This window comes from Dryobates pubescens, chromosome 36, assembly GCF_014839835.1.
Source record: "Dryobates pubescens isolate bDryPub1 chromosome 36, bDryPub1.pri, whole genome shotgun sequence".
In the NCBI taxonomy this organism is placed as follows: Eukaryota; Metazoa; Chordata; class Aves; order Piciformes; family Picidae; genus Dryobates; species Dryobates pubescens.
The window spans coordinates 7,226,806-7,244,467 of record NC_071647.1 but is presented as its reverse complement, the minus strand read 5'-3'; the positions used below and the strand labels follow the sequence as shown (position 1 = coordinate 7,244,467).

Here is a 17,662-nt window from a genome sequence, read left to right as displayed (position 1 = left end):
TCAGCCCCGGGAGTGCCGAGGGTGCCTGCTGCACCCTGCCTAAGGAGCGCTCAGCCCCGGGCAGTGCCGAGGGTGCCTGCTGCGCCCTGCCTAAGGAGCGCTCAGCCCCGGGCAGTGCCGAGGGTGCCTGCTGCACCCTGCGCTAAGGAACGCTCAGCCCCGGGCAGTGCCGAGGGTGCCTGCCGCACCCTGCCTAGGGAACGCTCAGCCCCGGGCAGTGCCGAGGGTGCCTGCTGCACCCTGCCTAGGGAACGCTCAGCCCCGGGCAGTGCCGGGGGTGCCTGCTGCACCCTGCCTAAGGAGCGATCAGCCCCGGGCTCGGGGGTGCCTGCTGCACCCTGCCTAGGGAACGCTCAGCCCCGGGCAGTGCCGAGGGTGCCTGCTGCACCCTGCCTAAGGAGCGCTCAGCCCCGGGCAGTGCCGAGGGTGCCTGCTGCGCCCTGCGCTAAGGAACGCTCAGCCCCGGGCAGTGCCGAGGGTGCCTGCTGCACCCTGCCTAGGGAACGCTCAGCCCCGGGCAGTGCCGAGGGTGCCTGCTGCACCCTGCCTAAGGAGCGCTCAGCCCCGGGCAGTGCCGAGGGTGCCTGCTACGCCCTGCGCTAAGGAGCGCTCAGCCCCGGGCTCGGGTGTGCCGGGGGTGCCTGCTGCACCCTGCCTAAGGAGCGCTCAGCCCCGGGCAGTGCCGAGGGTGCCTGCTGCACCCTGCCTAAGGAGCGCTCAGCCCCGGGCAGTGCCTAGGGTGCCTGCTGCACCCTGCCTAAGGAGCGCTCAGCCCCGGGCTCGGGGGTGCCGGGGGTGCCTGCTGCACCCTGCCTAAGGAGCGCTCAGCCCCGGGCAGTGCCGAGGGTGCCTGCTGCACCCTGCCTAAGGAGCGCTCAGCCCCGGGCAGTGCCGAGGGTGCCTGCTGCACCCTGCCTAAGGAGCGATCAGCCCCGGGCAGTGCCGGGGGTGCCTGCTGCACCCTGCCTAAGGAGCGCTCAGCCCCGGGCAGTGCCGGGGGTGCCTGCTGCACCCTGCCTAGGGAACGCTCAGCCCCGGGCAGTGCCGAGGGTGCCTGCTGCACCCTGCCTAGGGAACGCTCAGCCCCGGGCTCGGGGTTGCCGGGGGTGCCTGCTGCACCCTGCCTAGGGAACGCTCAGCCCCGGGCAGTGCCGGGGGTGCCTGCTGCGCCCTGCCTAAGGAACGCTCAGCCCCGGGCAGTGCCTAGGGTGCCTGCTGCACCCTGCCTAAGGAGCGCTCAGCCCCGGGCAGTGCCGGGGGTGCCTGCTGCGCCCTGCGCTAAGGAGCGCTCAGCCCTGGGCTCGGGGGTACCGGGGGTGCCTGCTGCGCCCTGCGCTAAGGAGCACTCAGCCCCTGGCAGTGCCGAGGGTGCCTGCTGCACCCTGCCTAGGGAACGCTCAGCCCCGGGAGTGCCGAGGGTGCCTGCTGCACCCTGCCTAAGGAGCGATCAGCCCCGGGCAGTGCCGAGGGTGCCTGCTGCACCCTGCCTAGGGAAAGCTCAGCCCCGGGCTCGGGGGTGCCGGGGGTGCCTGCTGCACCCTGCCTAGGGAACGCTCAGCCCCGGGCAGTGCCGGGGGTGCCTGCTGCGCCCTGCCTAGGGAACGCTCAGCCCCGGGCAGTGCCGAGGGTGCCTGCTGCACCCTGCCTAGGGAACGCTCAGTCCCGGGCAGTGCCGAGGGTGCCTGCTGCACCCTGCCTAAGGAGCGCTCAGCCCCGGGCTCGGGGGTGCCGGGGGTGCCTGCTGCACCCTGCCTAAGGAGCGCTCAGCCCCGGGCAGTGCCGAGGGTGCCTGCTGCGCCCTGCGCTAAGGAACGCTCAGCCCCGGGCAGTGCCGGGGGTGCCTGCTGCGCCCTGCGCTAAGGAACGCTCAGCCCCGGGCAGTGCCGGGGGTGCCTGCTGCGCCCTGCCTAGGGAACGCTCAGCCCCAAGCCGTCCCCTGGGCGGTGCCCCGGGCCTGGCGGTGCCCCGGGCCTGGCGCCGCCCTCGCCCCGCGCAGCACCGCGGCCAGGCGCAGCAGCAAGAGGCTCAGCAGAGCTTTTCCCGGCTCTTGCCGGCGGTGTGACGGCAGCGGCACAGCTGATTGGAGCAGGGGCCGGGGAGGCGGGGCCTAGGCAGGACGGACAAGGCTCTGGCCCAATGGAGTGTCGCAGGCCAGGGAAGCTTCTGGACTGTGCCGGGCGAGGGTTTATAAAGGGAGCGCCGAGCGCCCCCCCGGAGCTGCTGTCTGCTGCAGTCGGCCCTGGGGGTGGTCTTGCTGGGGTGCGGTCTGGAGGCTTTGTTTTGGTTGGGGGGAGCAGCTGGGTGTTTCTCGGGGGGGCTGTTGGGCTCTCCAGCAGTGTTGTGAGGGGTTGAGGCTGTTCCGGCGGGGGTGGGGGTGGGGGTTTGGAGGTTTCCGCAGTGTTTTGGGGGGCGGGGGGGTGGTGTTGGTGTTTTTTCGTTGGGGTCTTGGGGGTGACTTGAGAATCCTTGGCAGATCCTTCTGGGGTTTGGGGGGGCTGCGGCCGCAGGCTGGCTGGGGCTCGGGGGGCTGTGTTTGTGCTGCGCTGACCCCGGGAGTGGTTGGGAGACTCTGGAGGCTCTGTGTGGTTCTTGAAGTGGGGTTGGGGGTTGTGAGGAGGCAGTGGAAGCCTCGTGGGGAGATGTGCAGGTCCTGGGGGGGGGGCTTGTGAGGGTCCTGGGGTCTATTTCGCGGTGCGGGTGGGGGCCTGAAGGGAGCTTTGGCCCTGGGCTCTCTCCTGGGAGCAATCAGTGGCTCAGCAGCAGGGTGAGCTCGGAGGGGCAGGGAAGGGCCCTGGGCTGCCACTGCCTTGGGTCAGCTCAGGCTCAAAGCTGGCTGGCTCCCCCCCTGCTGCCGGGGTGCGCAGGCTGTGCCAAAGCAGCCCTGAAGCCGCTGTGCCTGGAAGGGAAGGGAGCTGCAACGTGGAAAGCAACAGGGCCGGGGGAGTGCTGAGGGGTGACAGCTGCAGGGCTAGCTCGGGAGCTCCCCAAGGGACTGGCCCTGATGGAGAGCATAGCAGGCTTAGGGGTCCTGCTGCCAGCAGCTGAAACTTTCTCTGCTCTCTTTGCACCTCCAGCTCTCCTCAGCTGCCCTGGAGCAGAGCTCCTTGGAGCCTGCCCCACCAGAGGAGGGCCTTCAGTGCTGCCTCTCCCAGTAGCTCTCTGGAGGGCTGCTGGTGACAGCTCCAGGGCTACCAGGGGCTGGTGGGGGGCCTGGCTTGCTGCCCTCTCCTCCCCAGGTTTCAGTTGCTAGGGGGTACAAAGTGGTTTGCCTGGGTGGGAGCAGCAGGGGAGCTGTTGTCTCTCCCTGCTTTTGTTCTGCCTCCAGCACAGCGATGGCAGAGGAGGCACAGCTTCTGCAGCTGCTGAAGAAGGAGCTGAGGTCTCTGCTGCTGGCTGCCAAGGAGGGCTTAACCCCAGCAAAGCTGGAGCAGCAGTACCTGGCCATGATTGGCAAACCTCTCCCTCTCCATGACCTGGGCTTCCAGTCCACATTGGAGCTGGTGGCAGCTATGCCTGAAGCTGTCAGAGTTAGCCACCATAAAGGCAGAGTTCTCCTCAAAGGTGAGGTGGTTTTCCCCTGTGGGTGGCTGTACTGCTCTGGAGTGGTGCTGCCAAAGGGCAGTGTGCAGGGCTTGCAGAGCTTTAGGTCACATGTCTCTGGTTCTTCTCATGTCACTATGTTTAATGTCTTATCCCTGCATTTTGCTCTCTTCAATACCTTTCCACTCCTGCCCCCTGAAAAGCAACCAAGGATTCTAGGTTCTAGCTTTTGTCCTTTGTGCATTGTGCAGAGTTTAGAAGTTGCAGTTGTGTTCCTCACAGGTGCACCAGAGCTGCTCAGCCTTGCATTCCCTGTCAATGCAGACTACAGCAGGAGCTAAAGCCAGGGGCACAGGGGTGGGGCCTCTCAGGATCAGCTGCAAATATTTCCCTCCCTGACCCCATGGGGAGTTGAGTGTGCATCAAATAACTCTTCATTTCCCAGCTCTTTGGGGAAGAGCTGTGGGAACAACTGGTAGGTGCAGAGAGCTGGCTGGAAGGCTGGGGTGGTGCTTGTTCAGAGTGCTTCAGGGAGAGCAGAAGCAGTTGGTTACAGCAGGGAGAGCCCCAGGCAGCTCTTGCCTGGGCAGCACTCTGCTGCTTTCTGTGGGGAGCAGGGAGCCCTTTGGTGTTTTCCAACCAAACTGGCAGCAGCTGAGGTTCCTGTTGTGATCCTGTATCCAAGAGTTGGACCTGCCTTCCTCCCTGGATCTGGATGGATGGGGTTGAGGCTGCAGGTTGGTTGTTGGCTGTTGGAAACTTCACTGCAGTCTGGAAAGGGAGAGGCAGAGCAGTTACCCTGCTGGAAGCCAGCCAGGATTTAGTGTGGCTGCCCCAGGGGGAGACTCCTGCTTCTGAGAAGGCTGTAGGGAAGAGGAAAGAAGGGAAGGAAGGACATTTTCTGGTGCAGAGCTTTTCATGGCTCCATGTGGGCTAAGAGTTGGTGTTTCCCTCTTGCAGGCATTGCAGATGAGAGCACCAAGGGCATTGCTGACCTGGTTGGGAAGCGGAGGAGCTCCAGGACGTGGAGGAGCTCCAGGACCCGGAGGAGTGGTGCTGCAGGGGGGGCAGGGGCTGCTGCTCCCTCTCCCAGTCCCCAGAGGAGCAGGGCTGGCACCTTGCCAGCAGCAGCTGATGCAGGTGAACATGCTGAAGCAGCTCTGGTTCAGCAGCAGTTTCAGGTGCATTGACAGGGAGAGGTGGATCACGAGGTTGGTGTTTAACAGTGTTTAATCCTTACCCAACTGGAAATGGCCAGGTGGTGCCAGCAGAATGTTGTGGTGAAACCAGCAACTTAAGTACAGGTTTGGTAGTGATAATGTTCACACTTAACTTGCTCCAGAGAGTCCCTGATGGCTCTGTGTGCATGAAGAGATACAGAGCACACACAGGCAGCTGTTTGTATCCAGGAGACTAAAGAGACACCCCCGGGGTGACAGCAGAGGTGCTGTCCAGACACACAGAGGTGGCTGGCAGAGAGCTCTCCAGGAGCTACCTTTTGCTTGAGTTCAGAGCAAACACTTGCAAAGCTTTGGCACTCTCAGGGAATGAGAACTGAGCCTGGAGAAGTCTGACTTGGTCCTGGCCCTTGCTGGAGGTGGTGCCTGAGAGATGTTGCACTGTGATCCAGGACAGCTCCAAGGGTCTGGCTTTAGGTCACTGTTCACAGGGGCTCAGAGATCGACTTTCATCAGGGATTGTCCCTTCTGCCTCCTCCCAAGTGCTGAAGTGTTGTGATGCTTCCTGCCAGTTACACTGCCCCAGAACTTGCTGGCTTCTGAAGTTTGCTACTGCTCCCCTGTTGGCCATGACTGAGGTAGAGAGGCACAAGGCTGTCAGGAGGTCACCAACTCCCAGGCAATAGGGAGAGCAGTGCAGGGCTTGGGAAAGTGGGGGCCCAGCCCAGCAAGGAGACCTCTTATTGTCCTGCTGCTTTCCCTGGGCTGGTTTGAGGCCTAGGAAAAGGGCTTGAGGGGGCAGGGTGGAATTGCATCAGGTGGGTTTCCAGTGCCAGGGGGACTGTCACAGGAGTGAAGGCTGAGGTGAGGGACCTGCTGAGTTCCTCAGTTCTGCTCTTGGGCTTCCACAAGGCCTTCTTCAGACCCTTGGCCAGGGCTCCAGCGTGCACAGTGTGGCCGAAGTGCTCAGCAGCATGTTCGATGTTGTGGCTGAGCAGGTCAGAGCAGCTTCCTTGCTGACCCTGAAGGAGCACCTGGCAAGTGAGGTAGGGCAGGGAGAGATGTCACAAGGTCTGGCAGTGAGGGAGTGACCTGAAAGCACAGAGCTGGCACAGGCACTGTTGCCAGGCAGCTGTTGCCAGTGGGTGTTGCTGCATTTCCAGTTGCTGCAGTAGTTCCCCTGCCTTTTGGCACAGCAGGGGGGTGGGATGCTGCAGAAGCAGTTGGCCCAAGGGAGCTGTCTGGCTAGCAGAGAGCAGAACAGGAAGCTTTCTACAGGTAGCCACTGGGGTTTGGTGTGAAGTGAAAGCAGGGATGTTAATCCCCTTCAGGGAAGGGTCTGAGTTTGTGAGCAGGGCTGGGATTTCCGACCCTTGCAGCCAGTAGACAGCAAAAGGATCTCCTGAACATGTGCTCCAGGAGCTCCTAAAGCCTCTCTGGTGCTGCCTTTGAGACTGAAGCTTTAGCACCAGTCTGAAAAGCACAGCCCCAAGGTCCAGAAAAGAACAGAGGTCTGGGATGGCCTCAGCATTCCCCAGCAGCTCTGTGAGAAGGCAGAAGATCCCCAAGAATTCTGCCCGGTGAGCAGCTCCTGCCTGAGCTGAGCAGAGGATTTCCATCCTGCTAGCAGCTGCTGTAAGCCTCAGCCTGCTCACAGGGGCAGGGGGGTTGATCTGGTTTGATTTGCTGATAGAGGGAAGGAGCCTCTGCAGGGGGTCCTGGCTGTGAGTGCTGCAGTGCCTGCAGGAGGGGAGAGCAGCAGCAGTGCCTGCAGGCTTTCATTGGTAGCTGTCTTCTCTTTCTGCTTGCTGTGGAATGCTTTGTGGCCCCAACAGAGGGTAACAGCCAAATTCTCTTCCCTTTTGCAGCTGAGATGCCTCCTTTGGAACCCTCTTCTGACACGGAGAGCTTCCACCTGCCATCAGAAGAGGAGTCAGAGGCAGTGGAAGCAGAAGCAGGGGGTTTGGGTGCTGGCCTCCAGCAAGTAAGAGGCTGCCCAGGGGGAATGTTCTTCCTGCTGTCTCTGTTGGGTTTGTGGGATGCTGCAGGCTGGAGGGGGAAGCTGTGAGCTGCCAGCCTGCAGCAGGGCAGGATCCAAGCCACGGGAGGCCGATGGTGTTCGAGGAGCAGCTGAGGGCTGAGCCCCTCTGCTCTGCTCTGCCCTGAGAAGAGGCTGCAGGCAGAGCTGCTGCTCTCAGCAGCTTTCTCTTGCCCCCCTGAATACACGGACAGGTGCCTGCCACAGCACTCTTGGCAGCTCTGCAGGAATGGCTTTGTTGCTCTGTTCCTGGAGCAAAGCAGCCCCTTGGAAGTGCCTCTGGTCACAGGCACTGCCTGGAGGGCGCCCATAGCTGCTCAGGGCTCGCTAGAGGAGCTGCTGCTGCTGCTCAGTTGCTCTTGAACTCAAAGCTGTTAACTCCAATGGTTTAGGCAAAGTCTCTACTGGCCTGCAGGCTGTTAGCCCTTGCTCAGGCTGCAGAGGCTCTTGCCTGCTGCTTTAAAGGTTGGTTCTGGAAGCCCATTGTCTGCAGTGGGGCTCAGCCATAGCAGTAGCAGGGGGATGCTGGCAGACAGCTTCCCCATACCCTGCCTGCTGTGCAGCATGGTAACTTCCACCATCTGCAACACTGCAGGGGTTTTGCCTTGTGCCCCTTGGAGCAGTGCTGCTAGCACAGGAGGAAGCTCTTGGGGCAGGGAAAGCAGCTGAGGAAGCTTCCCATCCCCGTGGGCTCCAGTGAAATGTTTTCAGCAGTTAAAGCATAAGACACAATTGTGAGCTGTGGGAGCAGGGAGACCTCATTGCTCTGCAGCAATCTGAGGGGAGGTTGGAGTGAGGAGGGGGCAGCCTCTGCTCCTTGGTGGCAAGCAGCAGGAGCAGAGGCAGTGGTTCCAAGCTGTACCTGGGGAGGTGCCAACTGGGTGCTGGGAAATGTTTCTGCCCTGGGAGCATTCTCAAACTCTGGGACAGGCTGCCCAGGGCAGTGCTGCAGTCACCATCCCTGGAGGTGTTCAGGCAGCTGTGGACCTCATGCTTGGGGACATGGTTTGGTGTTGACCCTTCAGTGCTGGGCTGAGGGCTGGCCTGGATGAGCTTGGCGGTCTCTTCCAAGCAGATGTTCTCTGTGATGCTGTGAGCAGCTCCCACCCAGCTTTGTCTGGAGTGAGAAAAGAATTGTTAGGTTCTGTTTGGCTTGCTCTGGGGATAGCTCTGGGGATGCTTATTTGTCTCCTGTCACCTGACTCATTTGCAGGGTCAGTCCCAGACTCTTGGATGGTCACAGAGCATCTTGTGGGTGAAATCCAACAGCCATGTAGGTTGTGTTTGGTTTAGTTTCCTGGCAACAGCCATGCAATACTTCCATCCAAAGAGATGGTGAAGCATCATTTCCTCCCCTTTATGCCTTGCAGCAATGAGCAAGGTGTTTTTCTTGCACCTCTCTTTAGTTGGAGGGAAGGAGGAAAGGTGGGAGAGTTTTAATCCAAGTTTGCAAATTGTGTTGGAATTCTCAGTGGTTCCCAGGCCCCCAGCAGGGCAGAGCCACTTTCCTCCCCCCAGGGAAGGGGCAGCCCTACCTGTGAGGCATCTGAGTGACACCTTTCTCTTATCCCTTGGTAGCCTCAAGCTTTGGAGCAGGCCCTGCTAGACAAGTTGATCCTGACTCCAGAAATCCCTCCAGATGCTGTTCAGGACAGAAGGCTTTGCAGTTTACCCACCCTGGAGAGGAAGAGCATGGTGGCAGTCTTTGTGTCATTCATCATCTCCCCAAGCCAATTCTACATCCAGCTCTACAGCAAGGAGACATCTAGCAAGCTGAGGGAGATGATGTGTGAGATGAGGTAGGAAGGTGCTGTGCTGGCCCAGCACCACTGCCTGCTGGCTGTGTGTTTGGGTTGAGGACAGAGGGCACCCAGGTGTTGGCCATGGTCACTGCTGGTGCCATGCTGGTGCAGAGGTGCTGGAACCCAACTCAGCACATCACCTGCTGCTTCGACCAGGGAACAGTGTGTGAAGAGCAGCTGAGGGTGAGCTTGGCTGTGTCAGACACTGCTGCCCTGTCAGTTCCTGGGCACACTAGGAGAAGGAGCTTGGCGCTTGCTTTGCACCTCTGCTGTCTGTGCTGCTGCTGTGCTCTGTTCAGTCACTTCCATCCCCAGCACTTGCCAAAAAGCAAGAGCTAACAGACCTTTGGCAGTCTCTGTTTGAAAGCAGAGCCACAGCAGTGGCTTCCTGTCAGCTGCCTCAGGCACTGGGGATTCTGTTCCCCCTTGCCAGGGGCTGTCCGTGGTGCGCCAGAGCCACTGCTTGGTGTCCGTGGGGCACATCTCAGGTGTGATGGCACTCTGCAGGCACTGTCCATGGGAGCCATGGCTCTGCAAGGAGCATTTGGCATGTCAGGGTGATGACAGAGGAATGGCCAGCACGGCAGTGCTTAGCCTCAGCGGTGTCCATCGGTGACCTCGCTGCTGGAGCCTGGCAGAACAGAGCCATGAAAAGCCCTTGGGCCCTTGGAGAGCTCAGGCTTCTGGAGCCCTCTGGATTTGTGTGTGTTCATGTGCTGCACCCTGCCCAGCTCCTGTTCCAATCTTTGCAGGTTCCTTTACTCCCACCGGGTCGTCTCGGATCGCTACCTCCTGCCCCAGGCTTTCCTGCGGCCGGGGCAGCTCTGCTGCCTGCTGCTCGCCGGCTGGTGCCACCGAGTGGTCATCCACCGTGTGCTCAGCCCCCAGCAGCTGCAGGTGTTCTGTGTGGATCATGGGCACCTCAAGACTGTCCACAGGTCTGCCCTGAGATTCCTCAAGTGAGTCAATGAGTTCCATGTGGGTGACAGAACTGCAGAGTGGTTGAGGATGGGAAAGGCCTTTGGAGGTCATCCTGCTCCAGCAGGGCTGACGGGGGGACAGGCTGCCCAGGACCACATGGAGATGGTGTTTGAATGTCTCCAAGGGTGGAGACTCGGCAGCCTCCCTGGGGATCCTGTTGCAGGGCTTCAGCACCCTCCTGGCAGAAGTGCTGCTGCCCAGTGAGCTGCTCCCCGGTGTGTGCCTGAGCCTGGCCATGTCCTCCCCAGGGCTGCCTTTGTGCAGCTGCATGAGGCTCCTGGCAGCCCATTTCTGTATGCTGTTGAGGTCCCTCTGAGAGGCATGACCCTGGGGGGTAGCAGCCACTCCTTCCCTGTGAGGGTGGTGAGGAACTGGAACAAGTGGCACAGGGAGCTGTGGATGGGGCTTTGAGCAACCTGCTCTAGTGGAAAGCATCCCTGCCCATAGCAGGGGGGTGGAACTACCTGATCTTTAAGGTCCCAACCCAAACCATTCTCTGACTCTAGGAAATGGTTCCCAGGACTCCTTCCGGCACCTTGGCAGAGATGGAGCTGAGGCTTTCTTCAGGAAGACATTCCAGCATGTGCATTTCCTAGAAGGGGTCTGGGATTTTATTCCAGGCCTCCTGCAGGCATTTCCTTGCTGCCATGCTGATGCTTGGGGGGTGTGTGGGGTGAAAATTCCCCCCAGCATCAGAGTGCCAGAGCAGCTCAGGGAGAAAGCAAATGAAGCTTAGTTGTGAGCAAGACTGGAAGCTAAATATGAAATGCAGTGGTTGTCTTGCAGGTGGTGCTACTTGAAGCTCCCTGCCCAGGCCCACCCCTGCTCCCTGGCAGGGGTACAGCCCATGCAGGTAGGTGCTGGTGTGCAGGGCTGGCTGCTGGCACAGGGCTGGGAGCTGCCAAGCAGAGGCTGGCATTGCCTTCTGCTAAGGCAAAGGTTGGGACTCCTTCAGCTCCTGCTGATGCTTCCAGCAGAGCTGCTGCTGTTGGGAGTGCCTCTGCCTGGCTCTGGCAGCAGTCACCCTTCTGCTGTCTGTGTTTGATCACAGTCTCCTTACTGATACTCCTGCAGCAGGGGAGAGCTTCTGCTAAGCAAAGGAGCAAAGCTGTGTTTCTTTCTCTGCCAGTAGTTCTTCAGGCTCCTGAAGCTTTGCTAGCTTCAGCCCTTTGTTTTAAACCTTTCCCCATTCCAGGAGTTCAAGAACACCAAACTCAGACAAGAGCCAGCAGGCAGCCACATTTCAGGCAGTTGTGATACAATCCCTGGTGCTGCCTTGGGCCCATGCTGGCCAGTTGGTGTTTCAGGTGAAGAGGCACTGCCAGGGTCACTGGGCCGTGTGGCTGAGCTCAGGCTGCTCTGCCTGAGTCTCCTGCTTTTGGCCCTTGCCTGACCTGGCTTCACAGCTTTTTTGACAAGCCCAGGAGGGCAGGTCCCACGGGGTGGCTCTTGATCTGTTTCTAGAACCTTTGCATTGGTGTTTTCCCCTTCAGGGCACATGGTCCAGTGCAGCAACTCTGCAGTTCCAGGAGCTGTGTGGCTCCAAACTCCTCGTGGGTGTCACTGATGAGTATGTGAATGGTGTCCTGCACCTCTTCCTCTGTGATACATCCACCAAGGAGGATGTCTACTTGCACCAGGTCCTGAGCAGCAGGGGACATGCTGCCATCTGCAAGGAGAATGTTCCTTCCCAGGTCAGGAGGGAAATGTGCTGCTGAGAGGGCAGGCAGGGACAGGCTCAGCCGGTGCCTGCAGTGGGCAGCTCTGCAGCTGGGAGCAGCTGGGGGTGTGGGGAGCAAGAGGGCTGTGAGCACCCTGTGGCTGTGCCCAGCAGCAGCTGCCTCTGTGTTCTGGGGAGGGTGGAACTGGGTGGCACAGCAGAGATGCTGTGGTTTGCTACAACAACTTCTTTCTTCCTGTCTCCTGAGAGTGGAGAAGGCTTTTGAGGTGGTTTGAGCCTTAACTGGGAGTTAAGAGCTCAGATGGGGGCAAGGCTGAGAATCCCTCCCCGTTCCTCCTGTCCTCCCTCCCAACAGAGAGGAAAAAGAAAGGGAAGCAGCACATCCACCAAGAAGTAATTTGGAGTCAGCTTGGAAGTAGAGAGGAAAAGAGTTTTCTTTAAACAATGTATGTAACACAATACCAGGTAAGGTTCACAAGGGCAAGGAGCAAGGATGAATGGGAGGGGGACAAAGAACCAAACCAAGAATCCAAAACCAGTCTCTCTCTGAAGAGGCACAGAGGCAGCAGGGAGAAGGATCAGGCCCAACCACGTGGCAGAGCAGGAAGGCAGCTGCAGTAGCTCTCATCCAAGAGAGGCAGGGGCCCAAAGAGAGCTAATGGCTGCAGTGTCCTCCTTTTTATAGCCTAGCTGGGCAGGAAGGGGGAGTGGAACAGACTCAGTTTCCCAGGGGGGAAAACACCCTGCAGGGAGGGCAAAGTGCTCCCAAGCTCTTTCCCCCCTGCTTCCAGGATGGGAATTAACTCATCACAGCTTTGCTTGCTGGTTTGGAAGCTGATTGGTTTGTTGCACTTGCAGCTTTGTCTGAAGCTGATGCACAGCTGCTGTAAGGAAGAGAGTGAAGGAGCTGCAGATGTCACCATAAGGCCAGGCTGAGGTGGCATGGAGAGAGGTGGTTAGGAGATGAGTTGGTTACTTGATCAGGCACTGCCAATCCCAGCAGGTTCTTCCATTCAAAGAGGCCCCTGAGCCATCCAGACAACTCAACAGAGCAAGTCACCAGGTTAAATTGTAGTGTCTCACTTGGAGCAGAGGCCAAGCCACCTGAGGGGGGACCAGGACAGGTCCAAAAATGTTTTTGCCATCTCTGCTCAAGGCATTGAAGATTGGTTATGGCATGAGCAAACTGAACTGGGGAATGGCTTTGACTGAGAAGGTCTCTCCCTTTGGCAGTGACATGTCGAGCACTGGGCAGCACAGACAGGGGAGTGGTGTACTGCCTTGAGCAGACATCCAAGCTGTGAGCCAGCACAGAGCAGCTGTGACTTGGGCCCAGCTGTGTGGTTCTCTGCAGGTCTCAGCTCCATTTCAGTAAGAGCTGTGTGGGGGTGAAAACCCTTACAAAGATTCCAGCCCCAGCATCAAGCAGTCAGACTGGATGCAGCCCAGAGTGCTGGTGGCTTCTGGCTTCCTGAGCAGTAGCGGAGCACAGGCTGTGGCAGGGTCGGAGCTGGTCACCGCAGCAGCAGAGCGCAGGCTGTGGCAGGGTCAGAGCCGGTCGCCGCAGCAGCAGAGCGCAGGCTGTGGCAGGGTCGGAGCCGGTCGCCGCCGCAGCAGCAGAGCGCAGGCTGTGGCAGGGTCGGAGCCGGTCGCCGCCGCAGCAGCAGAGCGCAGGCTGTGGCAGGGTCGGAGCCGGTCGCCGCAGCAGCAGAGCGCAGGCTGTGGCAGGGTCGGAGCCGGTCGCCGCCGCAGCAGCAGAGCGCAGGCTGTGGCAGGGTCGGAGCCGGTCGCCGCCGCAGCAGCAGAGCGCAGGCTGTGGCAGGGTCGGAGCCGGTCGCCGCCGCAGCAGCAGAGCGCAGGCTGTGGCAGGGTCAGAGCCGGTCGCCGCCGCCGCAGCAGAGCGCAGGCTGTGGCAGGGTCAGAGCCGGTCGCCGCCGCCGCAGCAGAGCGCAGGCTGTGGCAGGGTCAGAGCCGGTCGTCGCAGCAGCAGAGCGCAGGCTGTGGCAGGGTTGGAGCCGGTCGTCGCAGCAGCAGCAGAGCGCAGGCTGTGGCAGGGTCAGAGCCGGTCGTCGCAGCAGCAGAGCGCAGGCTGTGGCAGGGTCGGAGCCGGTCGCCGCCGCAGCAGCAGAGCGCAGGCTGTGGCAGGGTCGGAGCCGGTCGCCGCTGCAGCAGCAGAGCGCAGGCTGTGGCAGGGTCGGAGCCGGTCGCCGCTGCAGCAGCAGAGCGCAGGCTGTGGCAGGGTCGGAGCCGGTCGCCGTCGCAGCAGCAGAGCGCAGGCTGTGGCAGGGTCAGAGCCGGTCGCCGCCGCAGCAGCAGAGCGCAGGCTGTGGCAGGGTCAGAGCCGGTCGTCGCAGCAGCAGAGCGCAGGCTGTGGCAGGGTCGGAGCCGGTCGCCGCTGCAGCAGCAGAGCGCAGGCTGTGGCAGGGTCGGAGCCGGTCGCCGTCGCAGCAGCAGAGCGCAGGCTGTGGCAGGGTCAGAGCCGGTCGCCGCCGCAGCAGCAGAGCGCAGGCTGTGGCAGGGTCAGAGCCGGTCGTCGCAGCAGCAGAGCGCAGGCTGTGGCAGGGTCAGAGCCGGTCGTCGCAGCAGCAGAGCGCAGGCTGTGGCAGGGTCAGAGCCGGTCGTCGCAGCAGCAGAGCGCAGGCTGTGGCAGGGTCGGAGCCGGTCGTCGCAGCAGCAGAGCGCAGGCTGTGGCAGGGTCGGAGCCGGTCGCCGCTGCAGCAGCAGAGCGCAGGCTGTGGCAGGGTCGGAGCCGGTCGCCGTCGCAGCAGCAGAGCGCAGGCTGTGGCAGGGTCAGAGCCGGTCGCCGCCGCCGCAGCAGAGCGCAGGCTGTGGCAGGGTCAGAGCCGGTCGTCGCAGCAGCAGAGCGCAGGCTGTGGCAGGGTCAGAGCCGGTCGTCGCAGCAGCAGAGCGCAGGCTGTGGCAGGGTCAGAGCCGGTCGCCGCCGCCGCAGCAGAGCGCAGGCTGTGGCAGGGTCAGAGCCGGTCGCCGCCGCCGCAGCAGAGCGCAGGCTGTGGCAGGGTCAGAGCCGGTCGTCGCAGCAGCAGAGCGCAGGCTGTGGCAGGGTCGGAGCCGATCGTCGCAGCAGCAGAGCGCAGGCTGTGGCAGGGTCGGAGCCGGTCGTCGCAGCAGCAGAGCGCAGGCTGTGGCAGGGTCGGAGCCGGTCGTCGCAGCAGCAGAGCGCAGGCTGTGGCAGGGTCGGAGCCGGTCGCCGCCGCAGCAGCAGAGCGCAGGCTGTGGCAGGGTCGGAGCCGGTCGCCGCCGCAGCAGCAGAGCGCAGGCTGTGGCAGGGTCGGAGCCGGTCGCCGCCGCAGCAGCAGAGCGCAGGCTGTGGCAGGGTCGGAGCCGGTCGCCGCCGCAGCAGCAGAGCGCAGGCTGTGGCAGGGTCAGAGCCGGTCGCCGCCGCCGCAGCAGAGCGCAGGCTGTGGCAGGGTCGGAGCCGGTCGTCGCAGCAGCAGAGCGCAGGCTGTGGCAGGGTCGGAGCCGGTCGCCGCCGCAGCAGCAGAGCGCAGGCTGTGGCAGGGTCGGAGCCGGTCGCCGCCGCAGCAGCAGAGCGCAGGCTGTGGCAGGGTCGGAGCCGGTCGTCGCAGCAGCAGAGCGCAGGCTGTGGCAGGGTCGGAGCCGGTCGCCGCCGCAGCAGCAGAGCGCAGGCTGTGGCAGGGTCGGAGCCGATCGTCGCAGCAGCAGAGCGCAGGCTGTGGCAGGGTCAGAGCCGGTCGCCGCCGCAGCAGCAGAGCGCAGGCTGTGGCAGGGTCAGAGCCGGTCGCCGCCGCAGCAGCAGAGCGCAGGCTGTGGCAGGGTCGGAGCCGGTCACCGCCGCCGCAGCAGAGCGCAGGCTGTGGCAGGGTCGGAGCCGGTCGCCGCCGCAGCAGCAGAGCGCAGGCTGTGGCAGGGTCGGAGCCGGTCGCCGCCGCCGCAGCAGAGCGCAGGCTGTGGCAGGGTCGGAGCCGGTCGCCGCCGCCGCAGCAGAGCGCAGGCTGTGGCAGGGTCGGAGCCGGTCGCCGCAGCAGCAGAGCGCAGGCTGTGGCAGGGTCGGAGCCGGTCGCCGCAGCCGCAGCAGAGCGCAGGCTGTGGCAGGGTCGGAGCCGGTCGCCGCAGCAGCAGCAGAGCGCAGGCTGTGGCAGGGTCGGAGCCGGTCGCCGCCGCAGCAGCAGAGCGCAGGCTGTGGCAGGGTCGGAGCCGGTCGCCGCAGCAGCAGCAGAGCGCAGGCTGTGGCAGGGTCGGAGCCGGTCGCCGCAGCAGCAGCAGAGCGCAGGCTGTGGCAGGGTCGGAGCCGGTCGCCGCCGCAGCAGCAGAGCGCAGGCTGTGGCAGGGTCGGAGCCGGTCGCCGCCGCAGCAGCAGAGCGCAGGCTGTGGCAGGGTCGGAGCCGGTCGCCGCAGCAGCAGAGCGCAGGCTGTGGCAGGGTCGGAGCCGGTCGCCGCAGCAGCAGAGCGCAGGCTGTGGCAGGGTCGGAGCCGGTTGCTGCATTTCTTCATGTGTAGGGCCAGTTGGGGGGGGGCAATGCTGAGTCATTTGGCTGCTGGGGGGAGGGAGAGGAGCTCTGTTGCCAGTGTGTCAGTTTGCAGCAGGACTTTGGAGCTGGCTTGTGGCTGCTGTGCTGCTGTATAGACCCTGTTCGACGTTTGCTGGACCTTTTCTCTCCCCTGGGCAGCTCCAGCCTGGCCTTCCTGCCTCATGGGGTTTGTGCTTTGTTCCTAGGGATTCCAAGAGCTGAACCCTTCGGCCCTCTACATTCAGCCCAGTGGGCAGCAGGAATCTCTGGCTGCAGAGTGAAATGGCAGCCTCAAAGCCTGCACTGCAGTGCAGCCCCGGGGGCAGTCGTGGGAGGAACTGCTTCCCCTTGGTTCTCCTATCTGGGTTCTCTCTGCCCGGCTGTCCCTTGGGCAAGGCTCCTGGCGAGTCTCCCCCTAGCGGCCGAGCGAGATTCTTTCCCCCTTCTTCTCCTGGCTGGCTTGGAGCTGCTTCAGCTGTTAGCTATTGCCCCAGGATTGTACATTCCCCTTGTAAATAGAGATTCCAGCCCTGCACAGAACCTGGGAGTGAGCTGTGGGGCAATTTCTCATGTTAATAAAGAATTGTTACAGTTTGTATTGCTTTCATGTGTGCATAAAAGTCTCTGCCTCCCTCTCCTTCCCCCTCCTTTCTTTCCCCAGTGCCTCACAGTCATGGCTGTGCTGTCAGAAGGTGAGGAAAGAGAGACAAGGCAGCAAGCCATGGAAGTGGCAAAAAAGAAGGAAGCAAGAGAGACAGAACTGTTTCTGCAACCACTTTATATCCTCATTAACAAGCCAGTGAATGAAATGGACACATCAGTGCTATTGGTCTGTGCCCAACAGTCCTTCCTTTACCTTTCACCCATTCTGAGCTGGCAGATGGAGTCCCTGTGCCTCAGCTGTGAGAAAAGAGCTGTTCAGGAGAAGGTTGAGCCTGGAGTGGGGCCCAGCTGTGCGCTCCCTGCCCCTGAGCAGGCACTGATGGAGCTTGCCCTGCAGGAAGCTGGGAAGGTAAAGAAAGGAACCTTAAAAATCACAGACAGAAAAGCTTGGTGTTTAGGATCTGCCTTGAGAACCTGGGGACCACCTCTCAACCTTTTCTTCTTGTCACAGAAGCCAACAGCCTGTTTCCTGCTCAGTGCTGCCGCAGCAATCAGCAGCAGATGTTTAAAGGATGTTCACATCCTGCCCCCAGGCTCAAAAAGGTCTAAGAATTCACTGGAAGCTTTGTATGCCAAAGTTTAGTTTAGGGACTCTCTCCTGCTCATGAAGAACTTCTGCCCTTGCCAGAGCGTAAGGACAGCTTTGAAGCAAGAAACAAAGAGCAGCCCAGAGCAGAACACCTTGTGAGGCCCAGCTGGCACCCAGCAGCATGGCTAAACTGCAAAGCCAACAACCTGTGCTTGTGTGTCAGGTACCTGAGCACTGCAGGGAGCTGCTGGCACTGCCCCTGGTGAACTGCCAGAGCAGGCCAGGAGGGAAAAAGAGCTCCTATGAAAGTGGCAGCTGACAAGAGTGTCCTGCTTTACAAGCAGCTAGGGGAAAAGCTTGCTAGGAGCTCACAGAATCCCAGACTGTTAGGAGCTGGAAGGGACCTCTGGAGAGCATTCAGAGCAGCAGCAGCAGCCACAGCAGGGCCCACAAGAATGCATCCAGGTGGGTTTGGAAAGTCTCCAGAGAAAGAGACTCCACAACCTCTCTGGGCCGCCTGCTCCAGGGCTCAGGCACCCTCCCACCAAACAAGTGTCTCCTCCTGTGGAGGGGGCAGCTCCTGTGCTCCAATTTGTACCCCCTGTAACCTCCACTCCTTGTTGGACCTGGAAGGGAACACAGTATCACTAAGGTTGGAAGAGACCTCAAAGATCATCAAGTCCAACCTGGCACCGCAGACCTCACGACCAGATCATGGCACCAAGTGCCACATCCAATCCCCTCTTGAACACCTCCAGGG

At 61.5% G+C, this 17,662-nt stretch overlaps 1 protein-coding gene across 1 annotated transcript; it reads left to right on the top strand.

Moving 5' to 3' along the window:
• The first annotated feature begins 3,332 nt into the window (after positions 1–3,332).
• LOC104303253 (tudor domain-containing protein 5) lies at positions 3,333–15,991 on the top strand. Its single transcript, XM_054176636.1, is given in 10 exon segments — positions 3,333–3,561; positions 4,501–4,593; positions 5,569–5,655; positions 5,658–5,759; positions 6,587–6,702; positions 8,335–8,555; positions 9,311–9,517; positions 10,326–10,392; positions 11,033–11,233; positions 15,917–15,991. Coding segments are annotated over 10 exon segments (1,398 nt in total).
• The last annotated feature ends 1,671 nt before the right edge of the window (positions 15,992–17,662 follow it).